The sequence below is a fragment of the Jatropha curcas genome, chromosome 4, assembly GCF_041381405.1.
Source record: "Jatropha curcas cultivar XTBG-Jc1 chromosome 4, XTBG_Jcur_1.0, whole genome shotgun sequence".
Lineage (NCBI taxonomy): Eukaryota > Viridiplantae > Streptophyta > Magnoliopsida > Malpighiales > Euphorbiaceae > Jatropha > Jatropha curcas.
The window spans coordinates 25,858,222-25,884,172 of NC_143154.1; the positions used below are offsets into that span (position 1 = coordinate 25,858,222).

Here is a 25,951-nt window from a genome sequence, read left to right on the forward strand (position 1 = left end):
ATCTCCAATGTATAAAATACAGAATGAAAATTGGAGAACCTCATTATCGTGTCGTAGATGTGAACATCTTCCACCTCTTGGGAAATTACCGTATCTTAAGATTCTCGATTTGTGGCACATGGATGCTTTGAAGCACATTGATAATGAGGTATATGGAGATGATGAAAGTGCATTCCCATCTTTGGAGAGCTTGAGTCGTAGTAATATGGATAACTTAGAGGAATGGGCAACGGTTGCTGAAAGAAACATGTTTCCTCGCCTTGGAAAATTATACGTGAACGGCTACAAGGATTTGGTTGACTTGCCGGTCATACCATCCGTCAGAAGATTAGAAATTGAGGGAGAAAGTGAAATGTTACTTAGTTCAGTTCATAATTTTCCTTTTCTTACTACGCTTAAGATAAGTGGCTTTCATAATATGAGAGATTTTCCTGCTGGATTGCTACATAATCATACAGTCCTTGAGAACTTAGAGATATTTTATATGGAGAGTCTGAAGTCGCTTGCAAATGAGTTAGAGAACCTATCTGCTCTTAAAGTCTTGAATCTTGAGCAATGTTATGAACTAAAAAGCTTGCCAGAAGGTCTCTTAAAGCTTAATTCTCTGGAGACGGATATGTGAATGTGGCCTTGTATCTTTCCCAGTCAATGGATTTTGTGGTGTGGCTTCACTTCGGTCATTACATATCGAATGGTGCAATAAATTTACGTCTTTATCTGAGGGAGTGCGATATTTGACTGCACTTGAGGATTTGAATGTATGGGAGTGCTCAGAGCTGAATTCATTGCCTAAGAGTATCAGCCATCTCATTGCTCTCCAAAGACTGACAATTGGTGGAAGTAAGAGATTGTCTTCTTTGCCAAATGAGATAGGATGTCTAACCTCACTTCAACAGTTGGAGATCGACTATTGCCCTGATTTGACTTGTTTGCCGCAAGGGGTGCAAAATCTCAAGAAGCTGAGAGTTTTGAGGATTAGAGCTTGTACATATCTTGAGAGGAGGTGCCAGAAAGAAAGAGGAGAAGACTGGCCGAAGATAGCTCACATACCTTATATTTACATCAACTTTCAGCTTATACAGGCACTCCTAACTCCACCTAGTTTTGCTTTTGTTAGCAGTAGTGTGTGAATAGAGTAATTTTAATTGCATATAATTGAACTCTTGATTTCTATGTATACGAAACTGTTATAATAGAAATCTTAGGACAAAATGAATTGTTGCCTAGTTTAGTTCAAAATTTTCCTTTTATTGCTCACTGTTGGAATGTGTAATAGAGAAACAAGAACGAAATAAAAGTCCTCTTAAGGCCACCACGCTCAGTTCTATCATTCAGTCTCACCTTATGTCACGGAATTGATTATGTATTCCTAACTCTAAAAAAAATAATATAAAATAAAATATAAAATAGTTTTAAAAATTATTTGATCAACTATTATGAAATTATTAATTATAATTATTTTATAAATTAAGAAATTTTTAAATAAAGAAAAGTTAATAGAACAGGACAACCTTTTAAATTCAAAAACTATGTAAAGAAAAAAAAAGAAAAGGAATTATAAGATTAATGGAACTAATGAAAAATTATAAAATTTCGTGGCTGATTCTAATTAGTGGATTCTAGCATATTGTAATGGTATCGAATTAGGCAAGTCTTGCCGTTAAAGTAAATGTAAATCAAAAAATTGAAGTAAATGAAATTAATGATTTGTTCCTGTTTGAAAAGCCCGGCGTAGTTTAAAAAATTTAGTTCTTGGTTTAAAATTTTCCATATTTCTCATCAATTTCCATCTCTTTGGATAAAGGGGGTCAACTGATTGCATTGTAAGAGCATTTCTCTTTGTTAAGCTGTTTCCAATCTTCCAAAGTCCAAACTCAAGTAAAACACATAACAATTCTAGTTTTGGTTTTCTCAGATCAGCATATCAGAAATACGAAAAAGATTTATAATTAATTATGGCAGATGCACTTGTTTCATCTCTTGTAAGTACAATCTTGGCAAACTTGAATGATCTTTTGCTTGGCGAGTCTGCAATTCTTGGTGGCTTAGTTGGTTGAGTTGTGGATGGCAAATGGTTTTGTTTCTTGTAGAGGAGTAATGGATTTGCATGATATGGGCCACGAGATTTTTAATGAACTAGTTTTGAGGTCATTTTTTGACGATATCAAGGAGGATATTTATGGAGATATAACATGTAAATTACATGATCTAGTTCATGACCTTCTGCAATCAATTATGAGATATGAGTGTTTGTTTTATTGGAAGTAATAGAGCATTGGAAGTGCCCAAAGGGGTTCGTCACTTGGCTTTTCATAATGATAATCATCTCCTACCTATTCCTATGAACAAGAACAGCCTCAAAGTTCGATCATTGCGTTCGGACCTTGCTCTTCCTTGGACCAAATGTAATGATATTCCTCCCTACTGCACCAAACAAATGCATTTGAGACCCTTGCATTTGGATGGCTCCACCTTTAAGAAATGGCCTATGTCAATTGAGAAATTGAAACATTTAAGATATTTAGATTTTTCTTCCACTCATATTAAATCTTTGCCCGAGTCAATAACCTCCCTCCAAAAGCTTCAGACATTAAATCTCCGTTTTTGTGATTATCTTTGTGAACTGCCAAAAGGCATGAAGCACATGAAAGTTCTCATAAATCTTGACATCAGAGATTGTGATTCCCTTACATGCATCCCTGCTGGAATAGGACAGTTGACTTGTCTGCGAAAGCTTTGCATGTTCATTGTAGGCAAGAATGTTGGTCAGCAGATAGGGGAGCTGAGAAGATTGAATCTTGAGGGCAAGTTGACTATCAAAAATCTTGATAATGTCAAAAACTTAACAGATGCCAGAAGTGCCAACTTGATTTGGAAGAAAAATCTCGAATCGCTAGAGTTAATATGGCAACAAGGGAATGGTAACAACAACTCGGTAGAAAATTTTGAAGAGACTCTCTGTGGCCGCCAGCCCCATTCAAATCTAAAGAAATTGTGCATAATCGGATATGAAGGTTCAAAGTTTCCCAATTGGATGGAGAACTTGCTTTTACCAAATCTTGTTGAAATCTCGTTAACGGAGTGCAACAAATGTGAACATCTTCCATCACTTGGGAAGCTAAAGTTTGTTAAAGTTCTCCATTTATGCAGAATGGATGCTGTGAAGTTCATTGGCAGTGAGGTATATGGTGATGGTGAAAGTGCATTTCCTTCATTAGAGGGCTTGATTCTTGGTAGTATGGCAAACTTGGAGGAATGGGCAATGGTGGTTGGGAGAGACATATTCCCCGCCTACGAAAATTATCAGTGATCTTATGCCCAAATTTGATCAAATTGCCAATTATACCGTCCATCAAAAAATTGGGAATTTTTGGAGGAAATGAATAGTTGCTTAGTTCAGTTAAGAATTTTCCTTTGAATAATGATCTTCATATTGGTGGCTTTACTAACGTGACACATTTTCCTGCTGGATTGCTACAGAACCTTACGCTTCTTGAGAGCTTAAACATACATTTACTGGCGGGTCTGAAGTTGCTTCCAGATCAGTTTAACAATCTATCTGCTCTTAAATGCTTGCTACTTCAACAATGTTATGAACTGGCAAGCTTGCCAGAAGGTCTCTTAAAGCTCAATACTCTGGAGAGACAACGTATAAGCGAGTGTGGCCTTGTATCTTTCCCAGTCAATGGGTTTTCTGGTGTTGCTTCAGTTCGGTCGCTGTCTATCATAAACTGCCACAAATTTACGTCTTTATCTGAGCAAGTGGAGAATCTAACTGCACTTGAGGATTTGGTTGTGAGCGACTGTCCACAGCTTAACTCATTGCCTGAGAGTATCAGCTATCTCACTGCTCTCCGAAGATTGAGAATACGTAACTGTGAGGGATTGTCTTCTTTGCCAAATGAGATCGGATATCTAACCTCACTTCTTTACTTTGACCTGCTAACCTCTCTTTAAATTGCAGCTAATCCAATAGAAATATCTGCTAAATCTCTGTTGGGAAATTTTTATTAGCTCTGGGATTTCTCCTCTTCCATTTTTTTTGTGCTAGCTCTAGGAACAAGGTTTTTGGTTGATTGTAATTTTGTATTTGATTTAATTGATTTTGCAGATGATGTAAATTCGAAAACTATTAATGCCAGATAATCTCTCAAAATTTGCCCAATTAGTTAGAATAGAACCCATAGAAATTGATTATATTATGATGATAATATAATCTTATATCTACTTTTTTATTTTCAGGATTTTTTATTAAAAAAATTAATAAATTAATTTTTTTTAATATATGAAAAAAAAGCTTAATATATTAAAATATATTAATCCAATTCTTAAATTACTAGAAAACATGAGAGAAAGTAAAGAATAGTTAATTTAGAGAGTCAGAGCCCATGAACTAAGGCGGTTTTCATTTTATTTTTTCACTTGATCCCGAAGTTCGTTGGCAGTTGGCAGTTGGCAGTTGGACACCCTACAGTACAAATGCACCTATTGTTGCACATTTCAGAGTTCCAATGTCAGTAATACTGTAAAACTCATTGCAATAATAACATAACAAAAATCTTCAGGATATTTATCACTCAGCTCCAACAACCTAAATTACTGTTACCCCAATCCTCAGGAATTTCACTCAGGCCTTGCTAGAACAAAAGAGAAGCATCACCTGCATCACCTTTCTTTGAAGCCAATCATAAGCAGCAGTGAAATTATTACCACGTGCACTTTCGACAAATATCTAAATCAGCTTGTAGGGTTAAGAGCACGCTCTATTTCCTCCAAAGATCGTCCCTTGGTTTCCACAACATTACCAGCCATGTACAAGACTGCAAGAAGACAGATGGCTGAAAATCCCAAATACACCGTGCTGATCCCAAACTTGGTTACAACGCTCAAGAAGTAGAGACCAATGAAGAAATTTGAAATCTGTTAGCATCAAAGAAAGCCAAGTCATCACATTATATATTACAAACATTTGATAGTTTCAATCTATTTACTAATCATTAATTAATGAATAAGGACAATTAGCCATCTATATAATTTTCCGCAGATTTATGGTTTACTTCTCATTTATAAGTCAATTGCTTAATTCAAAGGTTCTATTTGTTGTTGTCCTCTGCCAAAAACTAGATTCTAAATGCAACAGCAATCAAATGCAAAATCAAATCCGTCTAACACTATTACTTGCTATAACATCGCCATGTGGGAAATAGTAGGAAAGTTTTCTCCTTGAGATCTTTTTGAAGGGCTTCTAAAGTTTTATCAACAAAATCTTTGTTTTTGAGTAATTTCTCTTTTTCACGATTCAGCTTGTCACAGACCTTTTTCAATGACTCATTTTCTCTGAGCACGGCAATTTTCTCCTGCAAAATAGAAAACGAGTTTACATTTCAGCACAGAACCCACCTCCACTCCACATCAAACGTTAATACATATTTGTTAATAATGATTGTGCAAAATCTAAATTTGTACCACTCAAATGCAAGTATTAACATAGAAAAATTTGAAGGTTCTTACATGATCAACAAACACAAGGATGAAATAGTACACTTCAAAACAACTGTGGATATTAGACTTCAGATAATGTTATCGGTACCGAGGTTAATAATCTAGCAATGACGAATTTTCTTTTTCTTTTTTTGCTTTAAACAGAAACTGTGGATAACAATCAAGGAAGGAATCAGCCTAACCAATAACTTTAGAACATGATTTGCGTACTATATGTTAATAACATAAAAAACAGAAACGTAAGCCACAAAATGTGTGATCATATTTCTAATATGTTAATAAAATTGCAATTAGAAATAGTCTAGCTAAGTGGATAATGTGTGATCATATTTGGCCTGCACTTAAAATCAGAAACGTAAGCCACAAAAAATGGTACTTTCTTGTAGTCAAAGCCTGATGGAGAATTGTGGAGGACATTGACTTTTAAATACACATTTGAAAAGTCTAGCATGGCTATACATATATGTAGCAAGTTGTTAAACCAGCATATCTTTCATAAAATACCTCAGCAGCCTGTGAAGTGGAAGAAAGGTATTGATAGTAATAATGTCGCAAGGCATCTGGCACATATGCAGGCGTATTCTGCCAAACATCTAAATTCTGATCTATAACCTGAAGTGAAAGAATTGGAGAGCAATCAAAATGAATGCAAATATTCTCAACAGATACAAAAGCAAATAGTACTTGACCAATGGGCACATGTACAGATTCAACACACCCACTTGAGTCTTGACCTACATTTTCATGCCAAATGAGAGCTACAGACGTGTTGATGCAAGACAAAATTTTAAGAAATATCTGTCTGATGTTGCCTCCAATAGCAATAAGTAAATGAAAATCCATAGTCTGCAATATGAATTTTCAACAGCATCCTTTTTTCTATTTTAAAATCCACATATAAAAACTGTCTTTAACCAGATATGAAATTTTCAAACGGACTACTAATATGTATGGACTTGTCACTTGTGTTAATCAAAAATAAAAGTTGAAGGACCATGCTATCCAAATAATGCTCAGTAAAGCAACTTTTCTACCCTTGCACTGCCATCCAGCTTCAGTCCCAGCATATATAAACATAAGTTATATCCAACTACTAATTTACACAAAGAATTCATGTACTTGTCACAACTTTGCAACTCTAAAACCTTTATAGTTTCTCATGTATTTTTATCATCTTTTGTCTACTTTTGGATAAGCAAACAAGTGGTTTCCGTTTTCAGCTAAATGAGAGAGACAACAGACAATACAGTGCAGAAAATGCTGTAGGAAACGCATGCATACATCTTTACAAGATAGGACCTCCCTGTTTTCTGTCAGAACAAAAGATCTTCATATGAAAATAAAACCATGGAAGGCAATAATAACAAACAAAACAAAATAATTTGCATCAAAAGGTTCACATGCTTCTTCATAGAATGTCATAGCAGTAAGCCGATATCCAGCTATAAGTAAATATTCCTTCACAGCCGCAGTGAAGATCCCTACGCTCATTATCCTTCAAAGGGCCCACGTTAGAGAAGGAAGCATCCTTCTTTTGCCGTAGAATCTGCTTTCAGAATCATCTGATTTTGAATCTAGAAATGCATCCAAGATAAAATTCACAAAAAAATTAGAGAACGATATTATCTAGCCGATGAAATAACACGATTTATACAGCAAATCCAAAGATTTTTAGCTATTTACATTTAAAATAATGCTTGTAGACAAAAATAATCATAATTAATAAATTGAACAAATTGGAGAATGTGTTGAAACAATTATACTATTGTTTGAGCTATAAATACTGAAATGGGCACAAGCAGTTGGAAGAAAACACAGAAATCCAAATATCTTACTTACAAATGGATCTCCTTTCATATCCGAATCAAACACAGCCATAGTTCAGATGTATCAGAGATCCAACTCAGAAGCTCATGCAAATTGGCCTAGCATATATTCATGATATAAAACACATACTAAAGTGCCAGTCCCTAAAAATCGAATAAGATTGCACATACACTCCAGAAGTCATTCTCAACTAATGACATGAATGCCTTACAAGTGACTGCAGTTTATTGTGGACAGTAATGTGGCATGGTGTCAATCCTTCTGCTAAAGAGAGAGAAGCAGAGAAGTGAATTCGTCCTGGTATTTACCTAAAAAAATCATAAAAAGTATACCTATTTAATTTTGGTAGCAGTCTCCACTGTATACAAGTTTCATTGATCTGAATATGGCAAAATGAAATATAGAAATAAGAAATGGTATTTTAGTACTATGAAATTGACAAAAAGAAACAAAGAAAATGCCTCTCGTACACTTCAAAGATTCAACTCTCCGTGCTTATATGGCAAGCTACTTAAAATAATTATAACAAACCTCGTGCTCGTAATTTTTCGACGGACGTAACAATTAATAAGACGGAAATGAACCTCAATGACTATATAAATATTTATATAAATATTAGAGACTATTTAAATAATTATGGCAAATTTCAGGAACCAAATAATTATTTTCCCTTAATATTTTGAATAAAGGTTGAGTGAGGTGTGAGCGAGCATCTTCTACCATTGGGCCGGCTACTGCCAAAGTCAGCAGTCAATGCCGTGTGGAAAAGGCCAAAAAATACAATACTTTTAGTCTACCCCACTGATCTTTCTTCCTAACTTCATTACAAGTTTCTGTTTACCAACAAATAAGAATCGTAAAAGAAGAAGAAAAAAAAAAAAAAAAAAAGAAATTGCTTTCTAGTTTTCTTCCTTTCAGATCAACATATCGGGAATTCTAAAAGAGATTAATTATGGCAGATGCACTTGTTTCTGCTCTTGTTAGTACAATCTTGACAAACTTAAATAACCTTTTGCTTGGCGAGTCTGCTGTTCTTGGTGGATTGAAGAGCGAGCTTGAGAATCTTGAAAGTACATTAAGTACAATCCAAGCTGTGCTCCGTGACGCAGAGGAGAAGCAACGGAAGAGTGAAGCTGTCCAGAATTGGCTTTGGAAGCTCAAGGATGCAGCTTATGATGCAGATGATGTTCTTGATGAATTTGACATAGAAGCTCGAAAACTACAAAGAAGTTTCAAGAACCGAGTAAGTTCTTTCTTTTCTCTTGAGAATCCTCTTGTTTTTCATGCAAAAATGGCACATAAATTGAAGAATGTCAACGGAAAATTAGATGCGATAGCTAATGAGAAACAAAAATTTCACTTAAGAGAAGGAGAGAGAGAAATAGAAGGTAGTGAGGATTTTGATCGGAGACAAACTGGTTCATTAGTGAATGAATTAGAAATTTGTGGAAGAGATAAGGAGAAAGAGGAGTTAGTGAATTTGGTGTTGTCCAATTCGGATGATTTTTCTGTTTATGCAGTATGTGGCATGGGAGGACTTGGGAAGACTACACTTGCTCAGTTAGTGTATAATGATAAAAGGGTAGAAAGTCATTTTCATATGAGAATTTGGGTTTGTGTGTCTGACGATTTTGATATAATGAGGTTGACGAGAGCCATCATAGAGTCCATTGAAGGTAGCCCTTGTAACAATCAAGAGTTAGATCCCTTACAACGCAGCCTCCAAGAGAAGTTAAGTGGGAGGAAATATTTGCTTGTGTTGGATGATGTGTGGAATGAATATCATGATAAGTGGGAGAAACTGATCAATGTATTAAGGTGTGGAACACAGGGGAGTGCTGTAATAGTAACTACCCGAATGGAAAAAGTTGCTCTTATGATGGCCACGGCACCCGTTCAGGTTCAGCACATGAATAGATTGTCTGATAATGATTCTTGGTTGTTGTTTGAGCGGCACGCCTTTAGGATGAGAGATAAGGAAGATTATACACACTTGGAGGCCATTGGGAAAGACATAGTCAAGAAATGTGGAGGGGTACCTTTAGCTGTAAAGGCATTGGGAAGCATGATGCTATTTAAAAGAAAAGAAAGCGAGTGGTTAGCTATCAAGGAAAGCAATATTTGGGATATGCCAGACGATGGAAAAACAATTTTGCCTGCCTTGAAGTTGAGCTATGATCATTTACTGCCACATTTGAGGCAGTGTTTGTCCTTTTGCTCAGTATTTCCCAAAGATTATGCAATGAAGAAGGATCAATTGGTTGAGTTGTGGATCGCAAATGGCTTTATTTCGTCTAGAGGAGGTATGGATTTACATGATATGGGCCATGAGATATTCAATGAACTAGTTTTGAGGTCGTTTTTTGAAGATATCAAAGAGGATTTTTATGGAGATACAAGATGTAAATTACATGATCTGGTTCATGACCTTGCACAATCAGTTATGAAATATGAGTGTTGTTTTATTGAACCTAATAAAACATTGGAAGTTTCCAAAGTGGTACGTCACTTGGCTTTTTCTGATGGTAACTATTGGCTACCTAGTCCTAGAAACAAGGACCTCCACAAAATTCGATCATTGCGTTCATTTCTTGTTACTCCTTCTTCGGGTGATTTTCTTCCTTTCTTGATTAAACAGAAGCATCTAAGAGCCTTGTGCATATTCAACATTGAAAAATGGCCTATTTCAATTGATAAATTGAAACATTTAAGATATTTAGATTTTTCTGGGAGTGCTATTAAATCTTTACCTGAGTCCATAACCTCCCTCCAAAAGCTTCAGACATTAGATCTCCGTTACTGTCAGAATCTCTCTAAACTGCCAAATGGTTTGAAGCACATGAAAGATCTCAAATATCTTCACATCACTGGTTGTGATGAGCTTACCTGTATCCCTCCTGGAATAGGACAATTGACTCGTCTGCGAAAGCTTAGCATGTTCATTGTGGGCAAGGATGCTGGTCAGCAGATTGGGGAGCTGAGAAGCTTGAACCTTGATGGCAAGTTAAGCATCAAAGGTCTTGATAATGTGAAGGATTTAACAGATGCTAGAAGTGCCAACTTGACTTCGAAGAAAAATCTCGAATGGCTAGAGTTAATATGGCAACAAGGCAATGGCAACAACAGCTCAACAGAAAACATTGAAGAGACTTTATGTGGCCTCCAACCACATTCAAATGTAAAGAAGTTGAGTATAGAGGGATATGAAGGGTTCAAGGTTTCCAAATTGGATGATGGAGTTACAATTACCAAATCTAGTGGAAATCTCATTATCGTGTCGTAGATGTGAACATCTTCCACCTCTTGGGAAATTACAGTTTCTTAAGATTCTCAAATTGCGGCACATGGATGCTTTGAAGCACATTGATAATGAGGTATATGGAGATGATGAAAGTGCATTCCCATCTTTGGAGACGTTGAGTCTTAGTTATATGGATAACTTAGAGGAATGGGCAACGGTTGCTGAAAGAAACATTTTTCCTCGCCTTGGAAAATTATACGTGTACGGCTGCAAGAACTTGGTTGACTTGCCGGTCATACCATCCGTCAGAACATTAGAAATTGTGGGAGAAAGTGAAATGTTACTTAGTTCAGTTCAGAATTTTCCTTTTCTTACTACGCTTAGTATACATGGCTTTGGTAGTGTGAGAGATTTTCCTGCTGGATTGCTACATAATCATACAGTCCTTGAGTACTTAAAGATATTTTGTATGAAGAGTCTGAAGTCGCTTGCAAATGAGTTAGAGAACCTATCTGCTCTTAAAGCCTTGTGTCTTGGGCAATGTTATGAACTAGAAAGCTTGCCAGAAGGTCTCTTAAAGCTTAATTCTCTGGAGTCAATACGTATATCTGAATGTGGCCTTTTATCTTTCCCAGTCAATGGATTTTGTGGTGTGGCTTCACTTCGGTCATTACGTATCGATCAGTGCAATAATTTTACGTCTTTATCTGAGGGAGTGCGATATTTAACTGCACTTAAGGTTTTGCATGTACGGGGGTGTTCAGAGCTGAATTCATTGCCTCAGAATATCAGGCATCTCACTGCTCTCCAAAGACTGACAATTGGTGATAGTAAGAGATTGTCTTCTTTGCCAAATGAGATAGGATGTCTAACCTCACTTGAACAGTTGCGGATCGACAATTGCCCTGATTTGATTTGTTTGCCGCAAGGGGTGCAAAATCTCAAGAGGCTGAGAACTTTGGGGATTAGCGGTTGTACATATCTTGAGAGGAGGTGCCGGAAAGAAAGAGGAGAAGACTGGCCGAAGATAGCTCACATACCTTATATTGACATCAACTTTGAGTTTATACAGGGCACTCGACCTTACATTGAACTTTGATTTCTATTTATACGAAACTGTTATATTCTTAAATTGAATAAGTCTTTATGGATGAATTATATAGTGAATAACTTTATTCTTTCTTTAGATTGATGGAGAGTTGTACTTTAAATAGTATCATTATAATTTACTCATAATTTGTAAAAACATATAACTAATCTGAAGGCCCCTATCCCAGTTTCTATCATTCAGTCTCACCTTCTATTAAGGAATTGGTTATGTATTCCTAACTATAAAAAAATAATATAAAATAGTTTTAAAAATTTTTTGATCAACTATTATGGAATTATTAATTATAATAATTTTATAAACTTTAATGTATTTATTGTATAAGAAATTTTTAAATAAAGAAAAGTTAATAGAACATGACAACCTTCTAAATTCAAGAACTATGTAAAGAAAAAAAAAAAAGAAAAGGAATTATAAGATTAATGGAACTAATGAAAAATTATGAAATTTCGTGGCTGATTCTAATTTGTGGGTTCCAGTATATTGTAATGATATCGAATTAGGCAAGTCTTGCCGTTAAAATAAATATAAATCAAAAAATTGAAAGTAAATGAAATTTAATAATTTGTTACTATTTGAAACGCCCGGCCTAGTTAAAAAAATTTAGTTCGTGGTTTAAAATTTTCCACGTTTCTCATCAATTTCCATCTCTTTGGATAAAGGGGGTCAACTGATTGCATTGTAAGAGCATTTCTCTTTGTTAAGCTGTTTCCAATCTCCCAAAGTCCAAACTCAAGTAAAACACATAACAATTCTAGTTTTGGTTTTATCAGATCAGCATATCAGAAATACGAAAAAGATTTATAATTAATTATCGCAGATGCACTTGTTTCTCCTCTTGTAAGTAAAATAAAAAATAATGTTTTCCCAAATTTTTGTAAAAGGATGAATATATTGACACATGCATATATAAATCAAGTTTATTAAGTTTAAATTTTCTAATTTTTATAAATATTTTAATAGATTTAAAATAATCTTTTTAAATACCAATTATTGAATTCATTTTAAATAAATAATCTAGAATTCGGGCATAAACCAATAAATATTAAAAACTTAAAAGAAAAACATCGAAGTTTGCTCTGATTTAAAATTGGTTGAGAAGTATTGTCATCTCCTCTTACAAAACAAAACATAAACATTAATTTTGTTAAATATTTCTCTATTTCAGAGATAATGACATTAAAAAATGAAGTTTAATTTTAATTTCATTAAAAAAGCCACTATTGTGAAAAATGAATTTTATGATTTAGGTGGCATCGTGCTGAACAAAAATAAACACTTAATTATAGTAATAATAAATAAAATATTTTTATATGGATTAGATACTCTAATAGTTACGGAATAATTTATTACAAATCACAAAATCATACCATAGTTGATAATTGCAAACTGAATACATTCTGTAATTCAATCACCATTATCACATTGATCAAATTCACATCAATAAAATGCCATGAAAATAGTTTTATATTATTTACAAAGAACTAATTTCTTTTTGTTGAAAGTATAATTGATTTTCTTTAAGGTTTCATTTATATTGAAATCAATGTCTAGACAAATTCCATAACAATGGAAAAAAAAGAAAATAGATAGAATAAATATTAGTGATATTGTTAATTAATTTAGAAACAAAAGTAAAAGTTTTTAAAATATTAATGATATTATTAATTTAATTAATTATTCAAAAATTGAAATATTATTAATGATATTAATTAAGTTTTCTATTAATTATATTTAAAATAATTTTTAAAGATATAAAAATTATTTCCAACTTAATAGATTAACATTTGCCACATAAGCATTTTAATACTCTAGAATTGTGCCACACAAGCTTTTATGCCTTAACTTTCATATATTTATATAGATAGATAAATAAATGTAGTGAGCTTTGAATGTATAACAAGCAAAGGTAGCGTATCTAATCGAGGGGTGATAAAGTTTGCGTAGCTTATGCTTCAAATTGCAACAAATGATCTTTTTAAGGGCAAAGACAGCCCTTAAATACAGGGAACATATTGCCAAAAAGAAGAACATACTCTTCCAACTCCAACCAATGGTCTTCATGCCTTTTCCAATGAATACTTCATATCAGTTCTTATATTTGAAAAATGTTTGTGAATTTTGGGATTACTAATTGGAAATTTGTGAACTTTTAGAAATTTGTGAACTTTTTAAGGTATGGGATTCTATTCCGCCCCTTGTATTTTATCGTTGTATAATTGAAGGTTATGCTACCATTTCAACTTGGATAGTGCTGTGCTTGCTTCTTCTTCTTCTTCTTCTTCTTTAATGAATTTTGTTTATATTTAAAACTTTGACTGGACCATGAAATAATCACAGAAGAGGAATTTTGTAACCATGTTTTTGTTTTGTCATTATTATAAAGTTTAAATTCCAAACTGGCTTTCTTTAAATCATTATAACTGTGGGTATTAGACATAATTAAAACCATGTTTTTAGAAAACAAATACTAACCTTAAAAAAAGATATCCACACCAGTTATACAATTGCATTTTTTGAGCATTATGATATGCCTATCCAATACAAAATAAATAGTTAAATATTATATATATCACTGCGTTAGTACTTGATTACATTAATAATATGAGGCAAATATTTACTCATATCACATCTCACATCTCACATCTCTCTTTTCTTTTTAGTTTTTAACCCTAGTTTTAGATTGAGACTGTTGCTGTTTAGCTCATATCTTCTTTTCCTTCAAAAACTCAGATTCGTTTTTCTTAAAACAAAAACAAATCTGTCTTTTTATTTTGTTATGGTTGGTTGTCTCCATATTTGGAATTTTTCTTGTTCCTTCTTTGTGAGAGTTTATTATTAAATAAAATTATGATATATGATTTCATTTAGTTGGAGACTTTAGATTTTGATTTGCATGTGTGGATCTTCAATCAATGGAGTCTGGTAATGCGACATGTTCCTCCATTGATGTTATCTAGGCATAGCGGGTGAAATTCATATTTATTCGTCATATGTTGCAAATTATTGGAAAAACAATCCAATTATAGAAGATCCAGATGAGTTATTATTTTGACGTTAAAATCAATTAACGGATTAGTTGCTGCTATAAAGATTTATATCTTTTGTCAATATCAACTCCAAACGGAAAGATTTAATATTATATTTTTTAGTTTTAATTTCATTATTCAAAAAGATATGAATTTTTTTATTTCATTAAAAGATCTGCGAACTCTATTAATCAGTAAACTTCTATGTTTAATCTATATGTTTATTTGTAATTCTTGATATTACTATTAATGAATTACATTTTCAAAAAATAATCTGAGGCAAATAGTCTCTCTCCATCGCGGGATAAACATTATATCAGTAAATAATTTTGATTTCACGTTAAATTAGGAAATAGTTTATCTTTAGACACCAAAATCAAAAAACATAATTACAATCTAACTTTGTATGAAATGACGATCATCATTTAAACCTCCAAATTTGGCAAATGTGAGACTACACTAATAATGACCAAGATGTAAATATAACCTCAAAAAAAAAAAAAAAAAAAAAAAAAAAGAACTGTATTTCAATAATTGAGAAGATATACAAGTACATATAATTACAGAACATCCCTGAGCTTTAACACATGGAAGCTGCAATTCAGACAGTCTTTATATTATAAATTATTAACTCTCTCATATCTCTGTCTTCTGCTTGTCCTCGTGATCTATATAACACACCTTCAATGCTTCTACCCCACTCTCACTAATTCATCAATTCAAATTTAAAAATTTCTATAACTAAATTCATAATTAATCCCATGCAATAGTTTCTCAATATAAATGTTTTGCGTTATACATATGTAATAACACAGGCTTCATTTAACGAATCGTAATGTAATCAAATGCGTTTCGAATATAATATTTATCATAAAAATCCATCTAATTATATTACGCTTTGTTTAATGAAACGTAATATAATCAAATGCATTTTTAATATAATATTTATTATAAAAATACATCTAATTATATTACATTCAATTCCGAGCCTATATTCTCAATTTTCCCTACAAGAAAATGTCATTTTAATAAAAAATATCCCTAAGAACATAAATAATAATAATAATAAAAAACTAAAATTGTTTATATAGAAAATGTGTAAAGAACAAAAAGCACTTTCTTGGTGTTTCTTTATGCCATCATCTTCTTGGCTACAAGTAGACACCAATTTCTTTATGTCACCGCACGTTCCAATTTCAAAGCTTTCTAACAACCCTAAAATGCCTAAATTTCTTAGATTAAATAACCTACAATAAAATACGCCTATTGTGCTTGGAAAATTAGCAAGCAATGCTAACGTGCGCCTGATCGACACTGCATCGTTTTATCTGACCGTTACTTGAACAGTTACACTCTTACGTTAGCATCCACCTCCAGTGCCCGTTAGCATACTGTAATTATTAGCACCTAAGAAAATTATTTTCTCTTCGAATTGGAAATTCGATTTTACATAATTGAATCAGGAGAAAAATATTAACAAGAAAATCTTAATAATTTAGGAAACAAGAACAAAAATTGAAATTATTTTCAATTTATCCATACAATTTTTTTTTTTTCAGATATTTTTTCTCTACTCAGGAATCGTAACCAACATCGGTCTCCAAGCTCTTCTCAATAACCTGTACCTAAACGTACACGATACCGGTCTAAGCGAACCGGCTCCACCTCGCCGAGCTGCCAAACCTCCAGTTCCGCCGCCACCGCCGCCACTTCCACCTCCAACTCCACCTCCACTACCTGTAACAGATAACAACTCTACTTCGCCATCGGCATCGGTATTATCCTCGTTTTTATCTTCAAACGGCGGAGAGGAAACGATTTATAATTAATTATGGCAGATGCACTTGTTTCTCCTCTTGTAAGTACAATCTTATCTGAATATTAACAAAATGAAATATAGAAATAAGAAATGGTATTTTAGTACTATGAAATTGACAAAAAGAAACAAGAAAATGCCTCTCGTACACTTCAAAAATTCAACTCTCCATGCTTATAAAAATGCTCTAGACATCTAAAATTCCAAGAAGATTACATTATATATATGCATCACCATTTTCGGGTAAGCCTTTCTTGAATAGCTTTATTGTATTCTTTGAATAACCTTCCTTTGATTTTAATTTGATTAGTTGAATTTGAATCTGTGTAATTACTCAGTTTTTTTTTTACACTTGATGGAACAGTTTAAGAAATGGATAGAAGAGCTATTGACGATAGAAGAAGAATTGGGACAGTGAAGGCAGCCATTAATATGTATGGAGAAAGAATTCTTGAAGGTAATTCTTCGTTGAAGAAAACCCAAATTGATTTACCTGAGGTATGATATATTGAAAACTTTTTTTTTTGGTTGTTTTATCCAATAAATAGTTAAATTTATGGTATTTTCTTTGTAAATTATTTAAGTTTATGCAGCTTAGTTGATGGTATTGTTTGTAAATTATGTGTTCTGGAATTGATTTATAGAATTCTTCTTCAAGAGCTAAAGAATTGCATAAGGCAAAGAGAGAGATGGTTAGATATAAAGAGAGTAGAAGGGTGGCAGAGTCAGTCACAGCTCAGGCAGAAATTGAGCTTTCAAAGGCTAAAAAGACAGTTAAAGATCTTGCTTTACAAATTGAGGAATCAAATTCTAAGGCAAAATCAAAGATGAGAGATATGGAAAGGCTAAAGAAGTCCAGTAAGCGCGAAGAAAAGAGTTCAGGTTTTGGGAGTTCAGAGAGTAATAAATATGCAGAAATGATGAGAGAAATAGAATGTGTGAAGCAAGAATTGAGTAAACTTAAACTTGATATGCCTTATGTTTTAGAAGCGAAAATGCAAGCCGAGAAGGAAATCGAAGTCGCAAATTATAAATTAGGGACTAATTTGAAATCTGTGGAAGAATTAGAAAGGAGATTGAGGAGGTAAATGAGGAGCAAGTGCTTGTTGAGTTAGCGCGGATTGAGGCATTGAAGGAGTCTGGAGAAATTGAGGTTCAAAGAGAGAAGGAAGGAAGTGAATTCTCACATGCAATGGAGGAAAATAGAAAGAAAATGAAGGATGTTGTTGAGGAAATTGATCGCTCGAATGATGTTGAGTCTAAATTGGCTGTTACATTGTCTGATGTGAATGTTTTGCAGAATGAACTCAAGCTTGTTAAAGAAATAGAAAAAAAGGTACTGAGAAATGACAGTTTGAAGCATTCAGGAGGTAGTTTTCGAAAAAGTGACCAATTGGAGGAGTTGCCTTCTTTGAATTCGATAACAGAAGAGTTGGAAGAGGCAAAGAAAGAATTGGCTTCAATTAAACAAGAGGGCTTTCAGTTCATGGCTTCAATGGAGATAATACGGAGTGAGCTCAAGCATGTTACAGGAGAAACTGTGCAGTTAAAGAAAATGGAACATAAAGCAGATTTAACCTTTCAGAATCTAAATTCAAAGCTTCTTAGAGCAAAAACCAAGCTAGAAGCCGCAACCGCAGCTGAGGAAAAGGCTAAAGCAATTGTATCCAATCTGTCTCTTACTCTTGAACAGTTGAAAACGGAAACAGAAGTGGCAAAGCAATAGAAGGAGCTTATTAGTGCAGAAACTGCAAATATCAAAGCAGAAATTCAGAAAACTGTCTCTGAAATAGACTCAACTGAAGAAAGATTGCAGGCTGCAATGCAAGAACTTGAGGCAGTCAAAGCATCAGAATCTTTAGCTCTTGAGAATCTGCAAAATCTTATAGCAAATACAATGAGAGCTAGAGCTTCTTCTTCTCAACAAAGTTCCTCAATTACTATCTCAAAGTTTGAGTACGAGTACTTAACCGGAAGAGCAGTTAAGGCTGAAGAAATTGCAGATAAAAAGGTTGCAGCAGCTCAAGCATGGGTAGAAGCACTGAAAGCTAATGAAAAGGAAATATTGATGAAAATCGAACTAGCTCACAAAGAAATCCAAGAAACTAGGGTCGAGGAAGAGCAGCAGGTGTATAGAACTGAGAGGTCACTTTCTGCAAAAAGAGTAGTAGAAGGAGAAATAAGAAACTGGAGACAAAAACGAGAGAAAAACGCACTGGCGGATAACTTGGAACAACCATTGAGGAGAAAATCCATGAAAAGTAATGGCAATGCTACTCCAAGAGAGTCCATGAAAGGCAATGGTAATTGGACTCCATCGAAACGTGGCAAGGTTCGAAACTCTTCTTCTCCAGCTGGTCGAATCACACCGGATCAACTTCTTTCATAATCAGAAAAAAGAAAAAAGTGATGCCAAATCTAGCCAAGTTTTTTAGTGGCAAGAGAATTGGCAAGGACACATGAGATGCTTGAACAGACTTGAGAGCTTAAATATGCTTAATGTTTAAGCTCCTTATCATTATTTTTCAGTTAATAATACTAAAAAGGAAAATTTCTGCTCACACTGAAGATTGGATGTTCGAAGTTTCAATTGATGTTTTCTGTAATTGGTGCTTATTTTCCAAGTTTCATCTTTCATTTTTTTGCTGTCAGTTTGTTAGGGCTGGCAATAAAATTACGAGAATAATTACGAAAAATAAAAATTATTATACACAGAAATTTACGTGATTTACCCTTATCTATTTAGGGCTATGTCGGGCAAACTCCGCATAATTCTTCTATTATTAAAAATAATAGATATACAAACAGATTATATAAAAATAATAACACTCAAATTATTTTTCAAAAACACCCTAAAATAATTTTCTTATTATTTTTCTCTTTCCTAATTTTAGAAATCCTTCTTAAAACTCTCTCTACATTTTTTTCTTCTCTCTGCTGTGTGTTGAGATGAAGCAAACGCGTACAAACTGCGTTTCTCTTACCCACCTTTTTTTTTCTTTTCAAAAGAGTATGGATTCCACTTGAGTGGGAACACCACCACCAAAGAGTATGGATTCCACTTGAGTGGGAACACCACCACCAAAGTGTGTGGATTCCACTTGAGTGGACACCTACACAACAGGGTTTAAGTGTTTTGAGGTAATCCTGTCACTTTTTTTTTTTTAAATATTTTTGTGGACATGAAAAGATGAACCAGCCATTCTATTACACATCGTCAGTGTATAAAATACAGAATGAAAATTGGAGAACCTCCTAAATTTGTGTGAAGAAAAAGAAAAGAAATTGTAAGATCAGTGTAAATCTATAAATTATTTCATTTTGTTTTGAATAAACCATCGCCCCTCTTACAGTTTGATCGAACTAAGGGCTATTTCTAAATGTGCGTTTACGATTGTCAACTGACCCACGCTATAGTTAAATTATTTCATTTTTTAAAATTAGATTTTAATTTTTTTTTTTTTTTTGAAAGAGGGATTTTAAATTTTAAAGTAGTCCTCTATCATTGAATTTTTGTAAATAGTTAATATTTTGAATAAAGGTTGAGTGAGGTGTGAGCGAGCATCTTCTACGGTTCTACCATTGGGCCCGGTGACGTCAAAGTCAGCAGTCAATACCGTGTCAGTGTGGGTCATTTGTGGGCTAAATTCAATAATTGGAAAAGGCCAAAAAATATAATACTTTTAAGTCTACCCCGCTGATCTTTCTTCCTCACTTCGTTACAAGTTTATGTTTACCAACAAATAAGAATTGTAAAAGAAGAAACAAAAAAAAAAAAAAAAAAAAAAGTGAAATTGCTTTCTAGTTTTCTTCCTTTCAGATCAACATATCGGGAATTCTAAAAGAGATTAATTATGGCAGATGCACTTGTTTCTGCTCTTGTTAGTACAATCTTGACAAACTTAAATAACCTTTTGCTTGGCGAGTCTGCTGTTCTTGGTGGATTGAAGAGCGAGCTTGAGAATCTTGAAAGTACATTAAGTACAATCCAAGCTGTGCTCCGTGACGCAGAGGAGAAGCAACGGAAGAGTGAAGCTGTCCAGAATTGGCTCTGGAAGCTCAAGGATGCAGCTTATGATGCAGAGGATGTTCTTGATGAATTTGACATAGAAGCTCGAAAACTACAAAGAGGTTTCAAGAACCGAGTAAGTTCTTTCTTTTCTCTTGAGAATCCTCTTTTTTTTCATGCAAAAATGGCACATAAATTGAGGAATGTCAATGGAAAATTAGATGCCATTGCCAATGAGAAACAAAAATTTCACTTAAGAGAAGGAGAGAGAGAAATAGAAGGTAGTGAGGATTTTGATCGGAGACAAACTGGTTCATTAGTGAATGAATTAGAAATTTGTGGAAGAGATAAGGAGAAAGAGGAGTTAGTCAATTTGGTTTTGTCCAATTCGGATGATTTTTCTGTTTATGCAGTATGTGGCATGGGAGGACTTGGGAAGACTACACTTGCTCAGTTAGTGTATAATGATAAAAGGGTAGAAAGTCATTTTGATATGAGAATTTGGGTTTGTGTGTCTGTCGATTTTGATATAATGAGGTTGACGAGAGCCATCATAGAGTCCATTGAAGGTAGCCCTTGTAACAATCAAGAGTTAGATCCCTTACAACGCCGCCTCCAAGAGAAATTAAGTGGGAGGAAATATTTGCTTGTGTTGGATGATGTGTGGAATGAATATCATGATAAGTGGGAGAAACTGATCAATGTATTAAGGTGTGGAACACAGGGGAGTGCTGTAATAGTAACTACCCGTATGGCAAAAGTTGCTCTTATGATGGCCACGGCACCCGTTCAGGTTCAGCACAAGAATAGATTGTCTGATAATGATTCTTGGTTGTTGTTTGAGCGGCACGCCTTTAGGATGAGAGATAAGGAAGATTATATACACTTGGAGGCCATTGGGAAAGACATAGTCAAGAAATGTGGAGGGGTACCTTTAGCTGTAAAGGCATTGGGAAGCATGATGCTATTTAAAAGAAAAGAAAGCGAGTGGTTAGCTATCAAGGAAAGCAATATTTGGGATATGCCAGACGATGGAAAAACAATTTTGCCTGCCTTGAAGTTGAGCTATGATCATTTACTGCCACATTTGAGGCAGTGTTTGTCCTTTTGCTCAGTATTTCCCAAAGATTATGCAATGACGAAGGATCATTTGGTTGGGTTGTGGATCGCAAATGGCTTTATTTCTTCTAGAGGAGGTATGGATTTGCATGATATGGGCCATGAGATATTCAATGAACTAGTTTTGAGGTCGTTTTTTGAAGATATCAAGGAGGATTTTCGGGGAGATATAACATGTAAATTACATGATCTGGTTCATGACCTTGCACAATCAGTTATGAAATATGAGTGTTGTTTTATTGAACCTAATAAAACATTGGAAGTTTCCAAAGTGGTCCGTCACTTGGCTTTTTATAGTGATGACTATATGCCACCTATGCCTAGAAACAAGGACCTCCTCAAAATTCGATCATTGCGTTCATTTCTTATTTCTCCTGGTGATGATTTTCTTCCTTTCTTGATTAAACAGAAGCATCTAAGAGCCTTGCGATATTGCAAATACACCTTTGAAAAATGGCGTATTTCAATTGATAAATTGAAACATTTAAGATATTTAGATTTTTCTCGGAGTGCTATTAAATCTTTACCTGAGTCCATAACCTCCCTCCAAAAGCTTCAGACATTAGATCTCCGTTACTGTCCTAATCTCTTTAAACTGCCAAATGGTTTGAAGCACATGAAAGATCTCATATATCTTCACATCACTGGTTGTGGTAAGCTTACCTGTATCCCTCCTGGAATAGGACAATTGACTCGTCTGCGAAAGCTTAGCATGTTCATTGTGGGCAAGGATGCTGGTCAGCAGATTGGGGAGCTGAGAAGCTTGAACCTTGATGGCGAGTTAAGCATCAAAGGTCTTGATAATGTGAAGGATTTAACAGATGCTAGAAGTGCCAACTTGACTTCGAAGAAAAATCTCAAATGGCTAGAGTTAATATGGCAACAAGGCAATGGCAACAACAGCTCAACAGAAAAAATTGAAGAGACTTTATGTGGCCTCCAACCACATTCAAATGTAAAGAAGTTGAGTATAGAGGGATATGAAGGTTCAAGGTTTCCAAATTGGATGATGGAGTTAAAATTACCAAATCTAGTGGAAATCTCGTTATCGTGTTGTGGTAGATGTGAACATCTTCCACCTCTTGGGAAATTACAGTTTCTTAAGATTCTCAATTTGCAGCACATGGATGCTTTGAAGCACATTGATAATGAGGTATATGGAGATGATGAAAGTGCATTCCCATCTTTGGAGACCTTGCATCTTAATAGTATGGATAACTTAGAGGAATGGGCAACGGCTGCTGGAAGAAATATTTTTCCTCGCCTTGGAAAATTGTATGTGCGCTACTGCAAGAAGTTATTTGACTTGCCGGCCATAACATCCGTCAGAAAGTTAAAAATTGAGGGAGAAAGTGAACTGTTACTTAGTTCAGTTCGGAATTTTCCTTCTATTACTTGGCTTAAGATAAGTGGCTTTCCTAATATGAGAGATTTTCCTGCTGGATTGCTACATAATCATACAGTCCTTGAGAACTTAGAGATAGTTTCTATGAAGAGTCTGAAGTCGCTTGCAAATGAGTTAGAGAACCTATCTGCTCTTAAATACTTGCATCTTCAGCAATGTTATGAACTAAAAAGCTTGCCAGAAGGTCTCTTAAAGCTTAATTCTCTGAAGACAATACGCATAGATGAATGTGGCCTTGTATCTTTCCCAGTCAATGGATTTTGTGGTGTGGCTTCACTTCGGTCATTATGTATCGAAGTGTGCAATAAATTTACGTCTTTATCTGAGGGAGTGCGGTATTTGACTGCACTTGAGGTTTTGCATGTATGGGCGTGTTCAGAGCTGAATTCATTGCCTAAGAGTATCAGCCATCTCACTGCTCTCCAAAGACTGAGAATTGGTGAATGTAAGAGATTGTCTTCTTTGCCAAATGAGATAGGATGTCTAACCTCACTTCAACGGTTGGAGATCGACAGTTGCCCTAATTTGACTTGTTTGCCGCAAGGGGTGCAAAATCTCGAGAGGCTGAGAGAGTTGAGTATTATAGGTTGTCCAGATCTTGAGAGAAGGTGCCAGAAAGAAAGAGGAGAAGACTGGCCGAAGATAGCTCACATACCTTGTATTTACATCAAAGATGAGCTTATACAGGGCACTCCTGACTCCACCTAGTTTTGCTTTTGTTGGACAGTAGTGTGTGAATAGAGTAATTTTAATTGCATATAATTGAACTCTTGATTTCTATTTATACGAAACTGTTATAATAGAAATCTTAGGACGAAATGAATTGTTGCCTAGTTTAGTTCAAAATTTTCCTTTTATTGCTCACTGTTGGAATGTGTAATGGAGAAACAAGAAAGAAAGAAAGGTCATGTAACTAACTCTGAAGGCCACCACGCCCAGTTCTATTATTTAGTCTCACCTTCTGTCACCTTATAAATTTTGGTTTATTCAAATAAAATATAAAATACTTTTAAAAATTATTTCATCAACTGTTATGGAATTATTAATTATAATTATTTTATAAATTAAGAAATTTTTAAATAAAGAAAAGTTAATAGAACAGGATAACCTTCTAAATTCAAAAACTATGTATAGAAAAAAAGAGAAAGAATTATAAGATTAATGGAATTAATGAAATTTCGTGGCTGATTCTAATTAGTGGATTCCAGCATATTGTAATGGTATCGAATTAGGCAAGTCTTGCCGTTAAAGTAAATGTAAATCAAAAAATTGAAGTAAATGAAATTTAATGATTTGTTTCTGTTTGAAACGTCCGGCCTAGTTTAAAAAATTTAGTTCGTGGTTTAAAATTTTCCACGTTTCTCATCAATTTCCATCTCTTCGGATAAAGGGGGTCAACTGATTGCATTGTAAGAGCATTTCTCTTTGTTAAGCTGTTTCCAATCTCCCAAAGTCCAAACTCAAGTAAAACACATAACAATTCTAGTTTTGGTTTTCTCAGATCAGCATATCAGAAATACGAAAAAGATTTATAATTAATTATCGCAGATGCACTTGTTTCTCCTCTTGTAAGTAAAATAAAAAATAATGTTTTCCCAAATTTTTGTAAAAGGATGAATATATTGACACATGCATATATAAATCAAGTTTATTAAGTTTAAATTTTCTAATTTTTATAAATATTTTAATAGATTTAAAATAATCTTTTTAAATACCAATTATTGAATTCATTTTAAATAAATAATCTAGAATTCGGGCATAAATCCAATAAATATTAAAATTAAAAAAAAAAAAAACATCGAAGTTTGCTCTGATTTAGAATTGGTTGAGAAGTATCGTCATCTCCTCTTACAAAACAAAACATAAACATTAATTTTGTCATTAAATATTTCTCTATTTCAGAGATAATGACATTAAAAAATGAATTTTAATTTTAATTTCATTAAAAAAGCCACAGCCATGAAAAATAAATTTTATGATTTAGGTGGCATCATGCAGAACAAAAATAAACACTTAATTATAGTAATAATAAATAAAATATTTTTATATGGATTAGATACTCTACTAGTTATGGAATAATTGATTACAAATCACAAAATCATACCATAGTTGATAATCATAAATTGGATTCTATTCGGCTCCTTGTCTTTTATCGTTGTATAATTGAAGGTTGTGCTACCATTTCAACTTGGATAGTGCTGTGCTTGCTTCTTCTTCTTCTTCTTTAATGAATTTTGTTTATATTTAAAACTTTGACTGGACCATGAAATAATCACAGAAGAGGAATTTTGTAACCATGTTTTTGTTTTGTCATTATTATAAAGTTTAAATTCCAAACTGGCTTTCTTTAAATCATTATAACTGTGGGTATTAGACATAATTAAAACCATTTTTTTAGAAAACAAATACTAACTTTAAAAAAACAAACCACACTATTGCATTTTTTGAGCATTATGATATGCCTATCCAATACAAAATAAATAGTTAAATAGTATATATCACTGCGTTAGTACTTGATAATATTAATAATATTAGTCAAATATTTACTCATTTCACATTTCTTTTGTCTCTTTAGTTTCTAACTCTAGTTTTCGTTTGAGGTTGTCGCTGTTTAGTTCCTATCTCCTACTTTCTACTGTCTCTTTCCCTTTATCTTTATTTTTTTTTTTTTTTGCTTTGAATCTTCTTTTCCTTCAATAACTCAGATTCGTTTTTCCTAAAACGAAAATAAATCTGTCTTTTTATTTTGTCATCGTAGGTTGTCTCCATATTTGGAGTTTTTCTTATCCCTTCTTTGTAAGAGTTTATTATTAAATAAAATTATGATATATTATTTTATTTAGTTGTAGACTTTAGATTTTGATTTGCATGTGTGGATCTTCAATCGGTGGAGTC

General features: G+C 33.8%; 1 protein-coding gene, 1 long non-coding RNA gene and 3 pseudogenes across 5 annotated transcripts; 3 read left to right on the top strand and 2 right to left on the bottom strand.

Annotated features, from left to right (window-relative positions):
- Positions 1–4,389: 4,389 nt before the first annotated feature.
- On the bottom strand, positions 4,390–7,833 carry LOC110010015 (plastidic glucose transporter 4). 3 transcript variants are annotated; one of them, XM_089720274.1, is made up of 5 exons: positions 7,342–7,829; positions 6,988–7,076; positions 6,007–6,114; positions 5,316–5,357; positions 4,390–4,920 (listed from the first exon to the last, which is right to left on the bottom strand). In XM_089720274.1, exons 2-5 carry the CDS (start codon positions 6,991–6,993, stop codon positions 4,738–4,740), a joined length of 339 nt encoding a protein of 112 aa, XP_089576400.1. In that variant the 5' UTR covers positions 6,994–7,076; positions 7,342–7,829; the 3' UTR covers positions 4,390–4,737. The 3 variants fall into 3 exon arrangements, with proteins under 3 accessions (XP_089576400.1, XP_089576399.1, XP_089576398.1); XM_089720273.1 differs by having other exon boundaries at positions 6,007–7,076; positions 7,342–7,833; XM_089720272.1 differs by having other exon boundaries at positions 6,007–7,833.
- Positions 7,834–8,024: 191 nt separating this feature from the next.
- On the top strand, positions 8,025–11,856 carry LOC119370538 (disease resistance protein RGA2 pseudogene; annotated as a pseudogene).
- A 4,310-nt stretch (positions 11,857–16,166) lies between these two features.
- LOC149497065 (uncharacterized) lies at positions 16,167–18,239 on the bottom strand. The gene is made up of 2 exons (XR_016320469.1): positions 18,102–18,239; positions 16,167–16,581 (listed from the first exon to the last, which is right to left on the bottom strand). It is a non-coding gene; the product is annotated as an uncharacterized LOC149497065 (long non-coding RNA).
- On the top strand, positions 16,426–19,084 carry LOC149497066 (protein PLASTID MOVEMENT IMPAIRED 2-like; annotated as a pseudogene). The gene is made up of 3 exons (XR_016320467.1): positions 16,426–16,565; positions 16,888–17,021; positions 17,168–19,084. The product of XR_016320467.1 is annotated as a protein PLASTID MOVEMENT IMPAIRED 2-like (transcript).
- A 1,167-nt stretch (positions 19,085–20,251) lies between these two features.
- LOC149497067 (putative disease resistance protein RGA3 pseudogene) lies at positions 20,252–24,003 on the top strand (annotated as a pseudogene).
- Positions 24,004–25,951: the final 1,948 nt, after the last annotated feature.